General features: G+C 40.0%; 1 protein-coding gene across 1 annotated transcript in view; it reads left to right on the plus strand.

Moving 5' to 3' along the window:
* Positions 1–15153, plus strand: part of KCNH5 (potassium voltage-gated channel subfamily H member 5) — a 295802-nt gene that overhangs the window by 60025 nt on the left and 220624 nt on the right. The window contains exon 6 of the mRNA XM_084792497.1: positions 3764–4156. Within this exon, the coding sequence (XP_084648623.1) occupies positions 3764–4156 (393 nt within the window). The remainder of the gene's footprint in view (positions 1–3763; positions 4157–15153) is intronic.

Genomic DNA, 15153 nt, shown 5'->3' on the forward strand with positions numbered 1-15153 from the left:
AGCGACCAGAACAGGCCTGGAAAGATGTCTCAGTGGGTAAAAATGCTTGCCATGCAAAACTGATGACCTGACTTTAGACTCCAGAACCCCATGTGAAAAGCTGGGCACAGCAGCCACAGTGTGTAATCTCAGAACTCCTGCTGGAAAAGGGAGGCAGGGACAAGAAGATCCATAGGCTCACAGGCTAATGATCCCTACTTACTAAATGAAGACTGACATCTGAAGGTTGTCTTCTAAGTCCAATTTAACTTCACAGGTGGACCACGGCTTGCAGCCACCTATACAGACAGAACATGTATGCGCATGCATGCATGCACACATGCACACACAGAGACAGAGAGAGACAGAGAGAGACAGAGAGAGGGGCGAGTGAGGGAGAGAGACAGACAGACATATAGTGAGGGACAGAGGGAGGGAGGGAGGGAAAGAGAGAAGCTGGGGGGGGCAAAGGTAGGGGGTGGGAGAGAGAGAGCAGAGCTATGCTGACCCCATAGTGGGAAGTCATAAAATATTTTGAGTTAACGTAGTGAGGAAGAGAGTGACACCATTAAACCCACATGTTCATTGATTTAGATTGCCAGGAAAAGGCAAGCTCAGGTACTTCTCAATTTTTTTTTACAAATACCAATTCTGGTTTGCAGAGGGCTGGGAACTAAAGTATATTCCCTGCATTTAGAGTTTGGGGTTTTTCTTAGCTTATAACTGACAAAGAGGTCTGTTACAGTCCCCCTCCCCTTTCTTCTTTTTTCTAAAAATGTATTTTATTAATTTATTCATATTACATCTCAGTTGTTATCCCATCCTTTGTATCCTCACATTCCTCCCTCCCTCCCATTTTCCCCTTACTCCCCTCCCCTATGACTGTGACTGAGGAGGACCTCCTCCCCCTGTATATGCTCATAGGGTATCAAGTCTCTTCTTGGTAGCCTGCTATCCTTCCTCTGAGTGCCACCAGGCCTCCCCATCCAGGGGACGTGGTCAAATATGGGGCACCAGAGTTTGTGTGAAAGTCAGACCCCGCTCTCCACTCAACTGTGAAGACTGTCTTGTCCACTGGCTAGACCATACTTGAGGGAAGGGCCTGGAGGAGGGAGGGCCGTCTCCCCCTGAGTCCAGAAGTGTTTTTCCCAAACATAAGCTTTAGCATTTCGTTTCATCATTTCACTTTTATTTCTGAGGGGTTTTCACTCTTGTTCGCCTTCTCATCTGACTTTTCCTTTTCTTTTGTTTTTGACTTTAAAAAATTTTTTTTAAAAAATCAGTGACTTGGGATTCTTAAACCACATCCAACACAAAACTGCTTTCAATCAGGTCTGAGGTTTGCTGTTTTAGAGAAGGCAAGGGCAGCCAGCTTTTCAACTGAGTCCCCTTCCATGGCTATGCAGGGGGCATGCCCTTGGATTCCCAAAAATAGACCCAAATGATACACCAAGTAGACACAGGAATGCTGCCTTGTCTATTATACTGAAATACTAAGATAATTTGCTCAGAACAGTTTCCTCTGGAATTTCACTTTTCCAAGACACATAAATTCAATCTCCATTCCACTTGATCTAAATTTGGAGTGGATCCGAGTTTGACAGATTGTGTCCCCACGAAAGCAGTTACTAAACTGTCTACATGCCAACATCCTACTGATGGCCTCCAGCTTACATTGGCTAGAGACAAATACCTGCTCTGCCTGTCAATGAGACCGACTGAATAAAAACCAGTTGCTCTTAGATCTTCAGATAGCAAGAGTGTGGTTAATTGATACATAATCAAATTCAGAAAATGTAATTTTATTCTCACACCATGCTAAGTGGAATAGCACTGAGGGACAGAGCTGTCACCCACCTCCTCACAGAGGAGCGTAAAGCAGAGCTCAGGCAGGAGACCTGGATGTCTATGACAAAGGTCAAAAATCTCAGCAATTCTGCATCATTTTCTGGAATCCTACCCTCCTCTCACTCCTCCACTAGCCTCTCTCCCTCCCTATCCTTCCCCTTCCTGCTCCTCTGGGATTCCTGGAGCACTTGGCTAATCTTGTCTGACTAGTGAGGTTTGAAATGGAAAAGGAAACCATACCTTTTCATTAAATGGAAATGGTAAAATAAAGACTTTTCTAAAAACCCACCTAAGGCCAGTGTCATCATCCTTGGGGGGGTGGGGATCTAGGTGTGAATATGCTACACTTTACTAAAACTCATCAGGAGATTCTAATGCTAACCAGATTTAAAACACAGTGAATTACCCCCTGAGATCTAACTATAGAAAGTGTAGATATGGATGACAAAAGGAAGCATTTTCCATCTCCCCTCCCCCAATGGAATGGGAGCTGACGGTGGTTGGAAGGTAAGAGAGAAGCCATGATTATGTGTGGTTCTTTTTTCTCTAGCACTCTGTCTCAACATGGTGCTTACTTTCCCTGCTAGGATAAATTGTTAGTAAGTAACTTAAGATCCTAGGGTAAAATATACCTGGGGCACTGAGAATGTAGTTAAGTACGTAAAATATCCTTAAAATAGCTTTAATAGCCCCAAGTTAAAGAACCATAAGTATAATATACAACTAAGGAAAATACTAGTAACATTTTTAAATTGAAAATAGCAAGATATTATATGCTTAGTTTTCAGTTATGTAAGCTTGATATTTGAAAAAAAAAAGTTTAGGATTCTCTCCCACGCTTCAAAAGCATGTGCATGTGTGTGTGTGTGTGTGTGTGTGTGTGTGTGTGTGTGTGTGTGTGTGATGGAAGCTAACCCACAGAGCTATATGCTAATGCTTTCCTTTGTTTATTTATGTATTCACATTTTTGATGTGTTTCTCAATTAGACTCCTCCAAATAATGATTGCATAGGTTGTCAAGATACACTGGAAGTGTTAGCTAAGAAAACTCCATTGCCACTTTGGGATTCATGTTATCCTTTTAATGGCATTAATGCATGAGGTGGAAATTTTGGATGTGCTTCCACAACTTTTTTCACATTTTCTAGATTCCAGAAGGCAATTTTAGGTCCTGTGTTGTGGTTGCACTTCTGCTTTTTTGGGTCATCTGTTTTTCTCCTTCTTTTACTTTAATTAGACCTAACAGAGTAAGTTAAGACTCACATAAGCTTGCACTGATAATATTCCATTTGGTAAAAAAAGGTACAGAGAGGTAACCCTGCTATTTAGTGTTTTGTCATCTAAAGAAAGCTTGTACCTGAGAAGAAATGCAGTGCTCACCTTAGGTCCTGGTTTTAGAGAGAGGAGGGAAAATCTGGCTCTGCCCCCCCCCCCCACTGTTCTGTTAGCCAGCAGCGCCCTTGCTGAGCAGGTACAGAACAGCTAGCAAGTCAGCAGTGAGTCCCTGGGGTCCAGGGAGGCCATCAGAAGCAAAAGCATGTTTTCTAAGGTGCTAATTATGTGTGAATAATGAATGATGGTCAGACACCCAAATAACTGTAAGACAGTCAGCAAAAGGCATGTGGTTTTGTTGGGCTTGCCCAGTGCATGGCCAGGGGCATCTGAGACGCTGTGCTATGGGTCAAGGTGGGGCACTGGAGAGCCAGGCCAATGGACTGGTAACCAGATCAACTTTTGAAGTATAGTTGGACTCACTTAGGAACCTTTGAGCAAAATTTGGGGCTGTTCTGGAAAGGGAGGGGAAATGATAGAATAGGATTGGCCTAAAACCAAGAGTCATGTGATTAAGGTTGTGGCTTGACTCCCAGAAGGGGTGCAGTCATATCTGCTGTCAGAGGCCTTCCAGTCATTTACGTCCATGGTTTCTTTCTTCTAGGTCCTTCAGCTGGGCTCAGACATCCTTCCTCAGTACAAACAAGAAGCGCCAAAGACGCCACCACACATCATTTTACACTATTGTGCTTTTAAAACTACCTGGGATTGGGTGATTTTGATTCTTACCTTCTACACCGCCATCATGGTTCCTTACAACGTTTCTTTCAAAACCAAGCAGAACAATATCGCCTGGCTGGTGCTGGACAGCGTGGTGGACGTTATTTTTCTGGTTGACATCGTTTTAAATTTTCACACGACTTTCGTGGGGCCGGGGGGAGAGGTCATTTCTGACCCTAAGCTCATAAGGATGAACTATCTGAAAACTTGGTTCGTGATCGATCTACTGTCCTGTTTACCTTATGACATCATCAATGCCTTCGAGAATGTGGATGAGGTAAGTTTTTGGGTTTTGCTTTTGGTGTATTGGAGAGCAAATGTCCTGATAACAGCAGAGCAGAAGGCTCACACAGATGATAAAGACGTCTTTTTCAGCATTTCTTTGGGTCTCTGGTAAAGACTGGTGTGAGCATGAGGTGGCATGTGATAACCACATCTTATACCAAAAATATACAGAGATGGTATAGGCAGGGTCCTATAATCCACTGTAAGACTGTGCTCCTAGTTAACTTAAGGGCTTTCCTTTAGGCCCTATCTCCTAAAAGCCTGTAGTACAACCCTGGAGAAGAAGCCCCTAAATATGGGTCGCTGGAGGATGGCTCACATCCAAACCATAGCAAGGACTAAGTGTTCTCACCATAAAAATGGTGATGGACAGAGGCAATATATGTGTTAACTGGCTGTATCGATTCATTCCACAATGTTTATATAAGACAGAGAGATATGTATACCTTAAGTGTATGTTTTTGCCAGTTGATAAAGAAGACAAAAGTGTGACTCAATTCACAGAAAAGAGTGTAAGTAAATTCATCCCAGGACAATGAGATGTATCTGTGATTACAAGCTTGATTGTGCCATAATGTGCCAACATAAAGTCACTCATTCAAAGGCAGGGCAGAGTAACCTGCTCCGAGATACCATTTTCAGTTATAACCCTGAAAGGTCAGAGCTGCATTAAAGACACCAGGTTGGTGAGTATGGTAGCCAAGGGCATCTGCTGCTCATGTCTGTCTTCACTGTTCAGCGTGTAGTCAGCAGTGTCCTGGGCCAAGCTTTGCCGTGGAAAGCCAGTTGCTCCCACTTATTTCAAGCTCAGAATTCAGAGGCATCACCTTGGTCTCTTGAAGCTGGCCACAGCGGGAAGGCTTACACTGCAGAAAGTAACAAGAGCAGGAGACTGAGCCCCTTCCGTTTTAGCTTGCCAAAGCCAGACAATACACCAAATAAACACAGTTGTCTGAAGGTGGCTGTATTTCGGATCTGATAAAGCATCACCATGTAGACACAGTTGCCAAAGCTGCTCTCAGCCTGTGACTAAGTGTGGAGGGAGGCCCATCACTAAAAGGGGTTGCGGGATGACTTATTTTTGTTGTTGATTATTATACTCTTGAGGCTGCATTTTAATTACATTTCTCCTTTCCCTTTCCTCCCTCCAAACCTTCCCATATACCCAACCTTGCTCTCCTTCAAATTCATGGCCTCACCTCCCGTCACTTGCTATGGCATATTGCATACATATATGCATTTGGAAGGCTTTTGTGCTGGTGTTCTCTCTTTCTGCAACGCATTATGAACTTTTCTCGCCAAATCTCCCGTTAACTCTTTCATGGATGCCATATCTTCACTGTGCTTTGAAGTTTCACCTCTACCTCCTCTCATTCACCTTCTATATCTCCCCGACATTTGTACTAGTCAGATTCTTGCATGGCTTGGCACCTGCTCCTTCCAGGACCCGAGCAAAGCAGTGTGGAGCGAAGCACTGTCACACGTTGCTCAAGGGAGTATAAATAGGGAAAGGCTCTGTGAAGAACAGTTGGCAATACCTTATTTTAAAAAGAACAACTTTAGAGGAAATGACTTAAATTGCTTAGGAGATTTATTTATTTTATTTTATTTATTTATTTATTCATTTATTTTTTATAATTTGTTTCTACGCCTCTGAGGAACACAATTATCTATCTTTCTTTTGCCAATTCAGCTTTAGGCTTCATCGTAGGCTTCTTCTCCTGGAATCTGAGCTCTCAGACTCCTTTCCTACCCACTCTATTACCATTAAGTTATTTCTCATAAAGCTAGAGCATCCTTTTGGTTCGATAAACATTGAGTGTTTATAGCCAATAGACTCTCAGTAACTGAGGGGTCCGGCATCTTGTCATTGCTTTTCCTTCTGTGACCTTTCTGTGTTTCCCCACGGGTTTCTCATTTCTATGTACCTATCAGAAGTTTAATCATCAAATTTCCACCCCTCGCTTAAATGTCTCTGTACTGTACCCAATGCAAGAAATATTGAGAGTTTGCTTAGCTGCCACATTCTTGGCTTGATGTAATTTCCCTTCAGGAGTTTGGAAGGTGTGATACTACTGCATTCCACCTTCCAGTGGTTCCATCGAAGAAACTTGAAACCATTGTAGCTTCTGGTCCCGTTTTCTCTTGGTAGAGGCTTAATATATCTGATGTCCCCTTTGATCTCCATGGGTACCAGGCATGCACAGGTTGTAGCGTACTTGCAAACATGCAGGCAAAACATTTACGCACATAAAATAACAAAATAAATAGACGTTACAGATGGTTGTGAGCTACCATGTGGATTCTGGGAGTTGAACCTGGATCCTTGGCGAGAGCAACATGTGCTCTTAACCACCGAGCCTTCTTCCAGCCTCTGTTCACTTTAAATTTAATATACTATAGTTTGGTTCCACATTGTTCTTAGCTTTCCCCTTTACTTATATTATTCTTTTGCCTCCTTGTCAGTACAATCCACAAGTCCATTGGTTACCTTGCTCGCATTGTTTTTTAATGCATTCTTCTCCCCCTGATTATGTTCCAGAAGACTTGGCTCTTTGTTAACCGCTCATTAGATAGCATGCAGCTTTCTTTTCCAGGTAGGCTTCCTTGCCTTCATCTCAAAACTTCTAATTAATACCTTCATATTTCACCTTTACTGTGGGCATGCAGGTGCATGAATACGATTAAATTTATTTTAGTTTTAGTTTTAGTCTTTGGATGATCTGGAATCTTCTGCCTAGCCAAGGACATGCTTTGTTGTAAGATGGTGGCTCTGTCTCTGTCTTGCTTTACGTTTCTCACAAGGCCATTACAAGGATTGAGTGTGAAAGGACACTAGCGAGAAATTCTACAAGTCGGTGACGCTGTTGTTGTTTCATTTGTTGGGTTTCCTCCATATAGTTTGAGTGTAAATCTTGAGGTGGTGAAGAATATGTCCTCATGGTTCTTCTTCATTGCATGGATGTGCACTGGTGGCGTGAAGCAGGGGCTTGGTGAGTTCTACAGTGATGTAAAGATGAACTGGAACTTAAGCAAGGAGTCACACCAAGGAGTCACACCAAGGAGTCACACCAAGGAGTCACACCAGCAAATGGGGACTGGGGACTGTGAGAGAATGTTAGTCTGAAAATTACAGTTTAACCCTTTATTCCTGATGTGAGGAGAGTGACGTAAGACAGCTCAATATCACTCTATTTTCAAGACCCTCGACATGCTCTCTGGTCATAACTCAATTTACTAGGAATTTGTGAACTGGGTACTTGCTTTTAAAAGAAAACTATCAGGCAGGAAAGACAGGACCCGTTTTAGAAAGCTTTTGGTCTGAAACTAAGGAATATGGTTGTTCTAGAAATCATAAGATGGAGGTTAAAAACATTCTTTCATGAATCCTAAGAGTAGAGTTTAGCTCATTTGTGGTATGCATTTGAACCAGCATGAGGGGCCTAGGGAACTTGATTTGGGGGGGATTTTAGGGGAGCTGGTGGAAAGTACATAAAGAAATATTGGGTCTGCAGACAACACACGGATCAGTAGCAAAAGGGCTACAGGGATGAGACGATGGTGGGTGATATGACTACATGGTAAGCCTGTGAAATGGGCCAGAGCCAAGCAAAATTACAAAAAAGATCATCCATGCCCTGATGCTGCAGGGAAGATAGAAGAATCGGTAGAGGCTAAGTGGAAGTTGATACGAGTTTTAATTTTTAGAAAAGTGTTTTTGAAACAGTATCTGAATTATTGTTTGTTCATAACTATGCTTGTCAAACTGCCACTCACAGATTTCATGTTACCTCGTACATTTAAAATTGTAATTTTACTTCTAGTTATCATAAAAGGGATTTAGAATCCAGAAGAGGGTAATCACGCTTGCAGATGTGAATGAGTTTCGTCAGCCTAGATTCTCTCTGTCCCTTTTGCCACTTCAGATCTTTTACTGGGACAGAGTAATGGTAGACAGCATTATCTGTACAATTGACTTGCTATTATGTTTTAAATTAAAATAGATCATTAAGGAAATCCTTGGGAGAGTTAGGAAGGCATTGGATGTAGTTTCTTCTGTATTACTTTTTCTGCCATTCACTCTAATAGTTATTGTACATGTACTGTGCTGTATGAGGTAATCTTTTGTACAAGTGTATATTGTGGCTGGATAATTCCCCTTTGTCTTTTTCCCTTCCCCACTAGTCCTTTTGATTTTCATAGACAGTTTGTTTCTACTTTCATATCGTATGAACATACTTGACTTTATATATGTGTACAAAATATAGGAATCACAAATAAGAGAAAACATGCCACATTTGTCTTTATGAGATGGCTCAATTAATTTTATGGTTATTTCCAATGCCTCCATCTTTTCCCTTAAAGGACACAACTTTGTTCCTTATTGAAATAAATTTCATGTGTGCATACATCACATATTCTTTTTAAAAATTTTTTTTATTAATTTATTCTTGTTACATCTCAATGGTTATCCCATCCCTTGTATCCTCCCATTCTTCCCTCCCTCCCATTTTCCCCTTATTCCCCTCCCCTATGACTGTTCCTGAGGGGGATTTCCTCCCCCTGTATATGCTCATAGGGTATCAAGTCTCTTCTTGGTAACTTGCTGTCCTTCCTCTTTATCCATTCTTCTGTTGTTGGTTGTCTGAGTTGAGTTTATAACTTAACTACTGTGAGTAGTGATGATGAAATGCATATTTATGTACAAGTTTCTCTGTGATATGTTGAATTGAGGACCTTTGGGTGTTTCTTGGTTATACAGGAGATCTATTTTTGCTTTTTGGAGGAAACTTCATACTGATTTCTATAGGTGGCTGGACTAGTTTACATTGCACCAGCAGAGTGAAAAGGTTTCCTTGTGTCCACATCCTCATAGCATTTGTTGCTATTTTTTTTTTTTGATGACTACTATTCTAAGTGGGATGACATGAATCTCACTGTTAATTGTTATTTCTCTGATGTCTAATGAGGCTGAATATTTTTTCAAATGTTTATTGGTTATTTGGACTCCATCTTTTGAGAGAGACCTTTCACAAAAGCTGACTTATTGATTATATTATTTAATTTCTTCTTGTTTAGCTTTGTAATACATACATATGTGTATGTACACACACACACACACACACACACACACACACACACACACACACATTCAATAACAATTAGTGAAAAAAAAGGCCATGAATTTGAAAGGGAGTGGTAAGAGATAAATGGGAGGGTTTTGTGGAAGGAAAGAGAAGGGAGAAATGTATTATAATTTCAGGAATAAAAAAGAAATCATGTGGCCTTAGCTATGCAGGTTACATATGGACCCTTTACTGTGTTCCGTTAATCTACATTCCCTATGTTACGTAAGGCCATTCTGATAGTCTTACTATGGATACGGAGAATCATTTGAAATCTGAATGGTGGTCCATTTAGCATTATTCATTTTCCTTAGGATTGCAATTGATACTGGAATGTTTTGTGTCTACAATTTTAAGATTGTTTTTCTGTTTCTTTGGGAAATGGTTTTAGAACTTTGGTAGTGATTTCACAGATTGGTAAACTGATTTAAGGTTGTTAAGTTAGTGGCCTCGCTTTGTCTCTTTCAAATAGATTGGTAAGTTATAAGTAGCAGAAATTAAATTTTTGGATCTTGTGGTTGGAAGCACAGGGTGAAGGGTGTGTCGTGGGGGTGGGGGTGGGGTGGTCTGGTGAATGTCTTATTGCAATGTCTCGCATGGCAGAAGGTGGGAGACACTGACTTAAATATGTGACATTAATTATTCATGAGATGGAGCATTCAGGGACTAAGTGCCTCCCATTTGGTCTCCTTTCTCAACACTGATGCATTGAAGAACACAGTTCAATGTGAGTTTTGTAGCAGGCAAAATTCGTCAAAGCTCTGAGTGGTGCTCAGCCTTTCTTGCTATTTCCTAGTGGATGACGCCAGAGCACCATTCATCTTCAGAGGGAGGCAGGGTGGGAACAGGAAGATACAAGTGAGATGTAATCTGGATAAACTATTAAAAAAAACTAACAGAAAAACACTAAATTAAAAAACAAACCTGTGAGTCATAAACCAAATTATGACATAACTGTACCTTTACATACTAAATTCTAAAAATAGCCTGATATATGTAAGGCTTATGTTATATCATAACATGCTCATAATTATCTGTGAGGGGCAAAAGAAGTTTCAGGGCTTAGCTTTTAAGATTATTTGAAAAACAGACTTTTAAAAAGAGCAACGTAGAGTCATAGAAAAATTGAGGGGAGGTAGAGAGGCTTCCCATACGTCCCTCACCCTTAGACAAGCAGATTCACCCAGTGTCAACAGTCCACATCAGCATGTGCATTCATTACAGCTGATCGGGTTGCATGGCTTCACAGCACTGCCACTCAAAGCTTGCATTTAGTTGAGGACTCATCCTTTGCCTGTTTTGATGGTGTATGAGGACACAAACACACTGTTGTAGTATAGGCATTTATTTCCACTGTCCTAAAAGCCATCCTTGCTCTGCGTCTTCATTCATTCTTCCTATAAACTCCACACGATCATCAAATCTTTAGGCATCTCCATAGCATTGCCATTGAACACTATGGCATATGCTTCTGTCATATAATGCGGACCAGTGGTTTGCAGGTTTTCCGTATTATCTTCTTTCCCATAGTAATATGAGTTCAAGATTCCTCTACGGCAGCGGTTCTCAATCTTCCTAATGCTGCAACCCTTTAATACGGTTTCTCATGTTGTGGTGAGCCTCAACCATAAAGTTATTTCATTGCTACTTAAGACTTGTAATCTTGTTGCTTTCATGGATCATAATATAAATATCTGATGTGCAGGATATCTGATCTGTGACCCCCAAGCAGCGGGTGGGGTCATGACCCGCAGGTTGAGAACTGCTACTCTAAGGCCTTTCCAGTGTCAATAGCTCATTCTTAGTGCTCAGCAGTGTGTCATTGTCTAGGTGGATGCAAATTTATTCACCTACACAAGGACACCTTGAATGCTTTGCAAATTTGTCGGCAATGAGTAGGCCGGCTGCAAGTGTTTGTGTGCAGATTTCTATGTGTATATAAACTTTTAGCAATTAGTCAGTCACCCCACAGGAGCAAGGTCACTGTGTCATATGATGCGTAGTTTTGCGACAAACTACCACATTTTCTGTCAAAATGATTCCATTTTGTATTCCCATCCACAGTGGATGAGTTGGGAGTCTGTTGTCTCACAACTTTGTCAACATTTGTTAAAGTTAGTAGTTTGGATTTTCTGCCATTTGAGCAGTTCTTTGTTGAAAGATCATTTTACTTTGCAGTTCTCCAATAACATAATGATGTTGAATATCTTTTCAAATGCTTATGTGTGGTCTGATGATTTTCTTCAGTCAGTTATAAAAAGATCCTTTATTCTTTTATTAATTAGTTTTTTGAAAACTTTTTGAGACAGAGTCTCATGGTAGCTTAGGTTGACCTTGAACTCACTTTGTAGATGAGGCTGGTTCTGAGCCCCTCATCCTCTTGTCTCCAACTTTTTATTTTTCAAGACAGGGTTTCTCTGTGTAGCCCTGGCTGTCCTGGACTCGCTTTGTAGACCAGGCTGGCCTCGAACTCACAGTGATCCACCTGCCTCTGCCTCCCGAGTGCTGGGATTAAAGGCATGCGCCACCACACCCGGCTTTTTGTCTCCAAATCTTAAGTACTGAGATTACAAGTGTGTACTACCACATCTAGCTAGGTTGTTTACTTTCTTATTGTTGAGTTTTAAGAGTTCCTTGTAAATTTTGGGGGAACAGTTATTTATCAGCTCTGTCTTTTACAAGTACTTTTTTTCCTACTCTCTGATATGCCTTCTTACTCTCTTGACAATGCCTTTCACATTGTATTACATTGTATTAAAGTTTAACTGATCTTTCATGGACTGTGCATTTGGTCTTATGCCCCCAAAATTGTCATTGACTGGAAAGATTGCTCATTCAGCAAAATATTTTTCTTGCAAACATGATGACATGAGTTTGAGCTCAGTAACGTGCATGAGAAAAGCCAGGCATGTTACTGTGCTTGCAATCCCAGTACTTGGGAGGCAGAGACAGACACAGGCCTCTGGAGCGCACCAACCAGTCAGTCTAGACTACTTGATAAATTAAGTGCCAATAAGAGAACTTGTCAACAAACAAACAAACAAATGAACAACAAACATACAAATAAGCAAACACACACACACACACACACACACACACACACACACACATACACACACACACACACCAAAGTTGGACAGCACCTGAAGACTGACACCTAAGGTTGTTCACTGACATATAAGCACATTTAAACACATAGGTGCACACCTAACCACCAACATACATATGCTCTCAAAACAATTATTACTACAACTAAATTGATCTCAATCTTCCTCTTTTCCTGTGGTTTGAAGATGGACTGTCTCCTGTCTAACTCATTATTTAATCTTCACTATGAGGTTGTAAAAGGCTGAGCCTGGTAAAACATTCTGGGGATGATTACGGCTCTGCTGTCTGAGTGGACTGAACCACCTATAACAGCTCCTTGGGTTTCCCGAAAAGTAGGCCTGTGATCAACAACTACTTGGTTAGGTCTCTTAACTGCCTTAGAATTTCTAGCAAGACACTTCATAAACTATGTTCCCTTAGCCTTGGACCAGAATCATGAAGACAAATAAAAGTTCTTTATAAAATACTCAGTGTGTTTGTATTGTGTTGGCAACAGAAAATGGACTGAGACATCTATGTTACCCAACACAAGCTTTATGCTTTCTGTTTTTTTATTCAAGTGTATGATCTATTTTGAGTTAATTTGTGTGTGTGTGTGTGTGTGTGTGTGTGTGTGTGTGTGTGTGTGTGTGTGTGTATGAAGGACATAGACTATGACCAAGTGCTTTCTTTTTGGCTTTTTATATTAATACATGTTGTTCTACTTGTTTTACTATGATTTGTTGGAAAAAAGTTATTGGGCTCTAGTTTGTCCCTTCAATCAAAAATCAGCTGAGTAGTTGCATGTGGCTATGTGTTATGTGTTTCTGGGTTGTGTGTCCTGTATTCATCTTCCTGTCAGTTCTTTTACCAAGCCAATACTTTCATGATTGCTGTAGCTTTATAGCCAGCCTTGTAATCAGGTAGCATTGGCCAATCCTCTGGCTTTGTTCTTTCCCCCAATAATACGCTGGATATTCTGTTTTACTTCTCTATATGGATTTAAAATTATTTTGTTGATAACCACAAAAAATTTGCTGCTAAATTGATTGAAATGTTGTTTTATTAATAGGTCACATTAGGAGGAATTAGTATGTAGGTTATAGTGAGTGTTACTATCCATAAACATGGAATATCTTTATTTTTGGTATCTTTTTGGGTGTATGTAGCTTATGTGTCTATGCATGTTCAAAATGTGTGGGCATACATATTTGTGCAGGAATACATGCATATGCATGTGCTTGTGTGTGAGTATGTATGTGGCAGCCAGGGGTTATCACTGGGTGTCTTTCTGATTTGGTGCCTTTCTCTTAGGTTTTGAGGAAGAATCTCTTTGTTGGACTTGGATCTCCTTGATTTGACTAGTCTAGCTAATCATTGTTCCAAACAGAGATTCTCAGTCTCTGCCTCATGAGTGCTGGGATTATAGGTCAGCCACCATATTGCTTACTGCTTGTGTGGGTGCTGGGGTCTGAATGGCAGCTCTCCTGCTTTCATACCAAGCCCTTCAGCCACTGAGACATCTCCCCAGCCCTCCTTTTTGTAAGAGTTCTGCATATTTTGTCATTTAGATCATAAGCACATTTTTATATTTGCATATTTTATATTTGAGAGCAACAGTAACAAATAATGCAATAGTTTAAATGTCCAATTTCATGTGTGCATTGTTGATTTATAGGAATGTAATCAGTTATTTGATATTAATTTTATTTCCCTTACTTCTCAAACAACATATTATGTTTTCTCTTTTCTTGTCTTATTGAATTAATTGGGATTTCTATTATGATTTACAAAAAAGTAGTGAGAGAGGAGGTGTATCAACTTTGTTCCTGATCTTAGTGGAAAAACTTCTAATTTTTCACTATTAGGTATGATATTTAATGTAAAACTTTCTTTAGTTTTCTAATTTTTGTCAAATGCATTTTCTACATTCATTGATATGATTATACAAATTCCCTTCTTTAATATGTTGGTTGGCTTTCGAGTGTTGAATCAACTTCTGAATCTTGGCACAATTCTACTTAGTCACAGTGTATAACATCTTATTCTACATTGTTGGATGCAATTTCTGAATATACTGGTTAGGATTTTGCATTTATGTTCATGCAAGACATTAATCTATAGTTTTCTTATAACGTCTTTAGCTTTGTTGTTACAGCAATGCTGGTCTCATGGCACACCAGGTGTATTCTGGAGTAGTCTCTGTGCTTTTATCTACTGGACGTTGTACAGAATTGGAGAAGTTTCTTTATTGAATGTCTGAGAGAACTTACTGCTGAACCCATCAAGGCATGATGTGTTCTCATTTTAAAGGTTATTATTCACTAATCATTTTTAATAGATATATACCTACTTAGATGTTCTACTTCTTATATGAGTTTTAACAGATAATATCTTTCATAAAATTTTCTCATTTCATTGAAGTTATCAAGTTACTGCCATAGAGTTCATAATATTTTTTAGATATATTTTGAATATTTATATTTTAAATTTTGTAATGGTGTTATCTAAGTTGTGTCTCCTCTCTCTCTCTCTCTCTCTCTCTCTCTCTCTCTCTCTCTCTCTCTCTCTCATTCTTCTTTCTTTCTCCTCTTCCTCACAATTTTTGTTCACTGAGTTAGAAATGTATTATATTGGTCTTTTAAAAATCAGCTGTTGGGCCTTATTGATTTCCTTGTTTTCAGGTACCCTGCTTTTCCCTTCTAATTAAAATTTTTTTCCTTAATTCTATTTGTGCCTTAATTTGCTCTTGCATTTCTAGGTAGGGTGACAATTT

Source organism: Acomys minous (assembly GCF_964271855.1).
Source record: "Acomys minous genome assembly, chromosome: 8".
NCBI classification, from domain to species: domain Eukaryota; kingdom Metazoa; phylum Chordata; class Mammalia; order Rodentia; family Muridae; genus Acomys; species Acomys minous.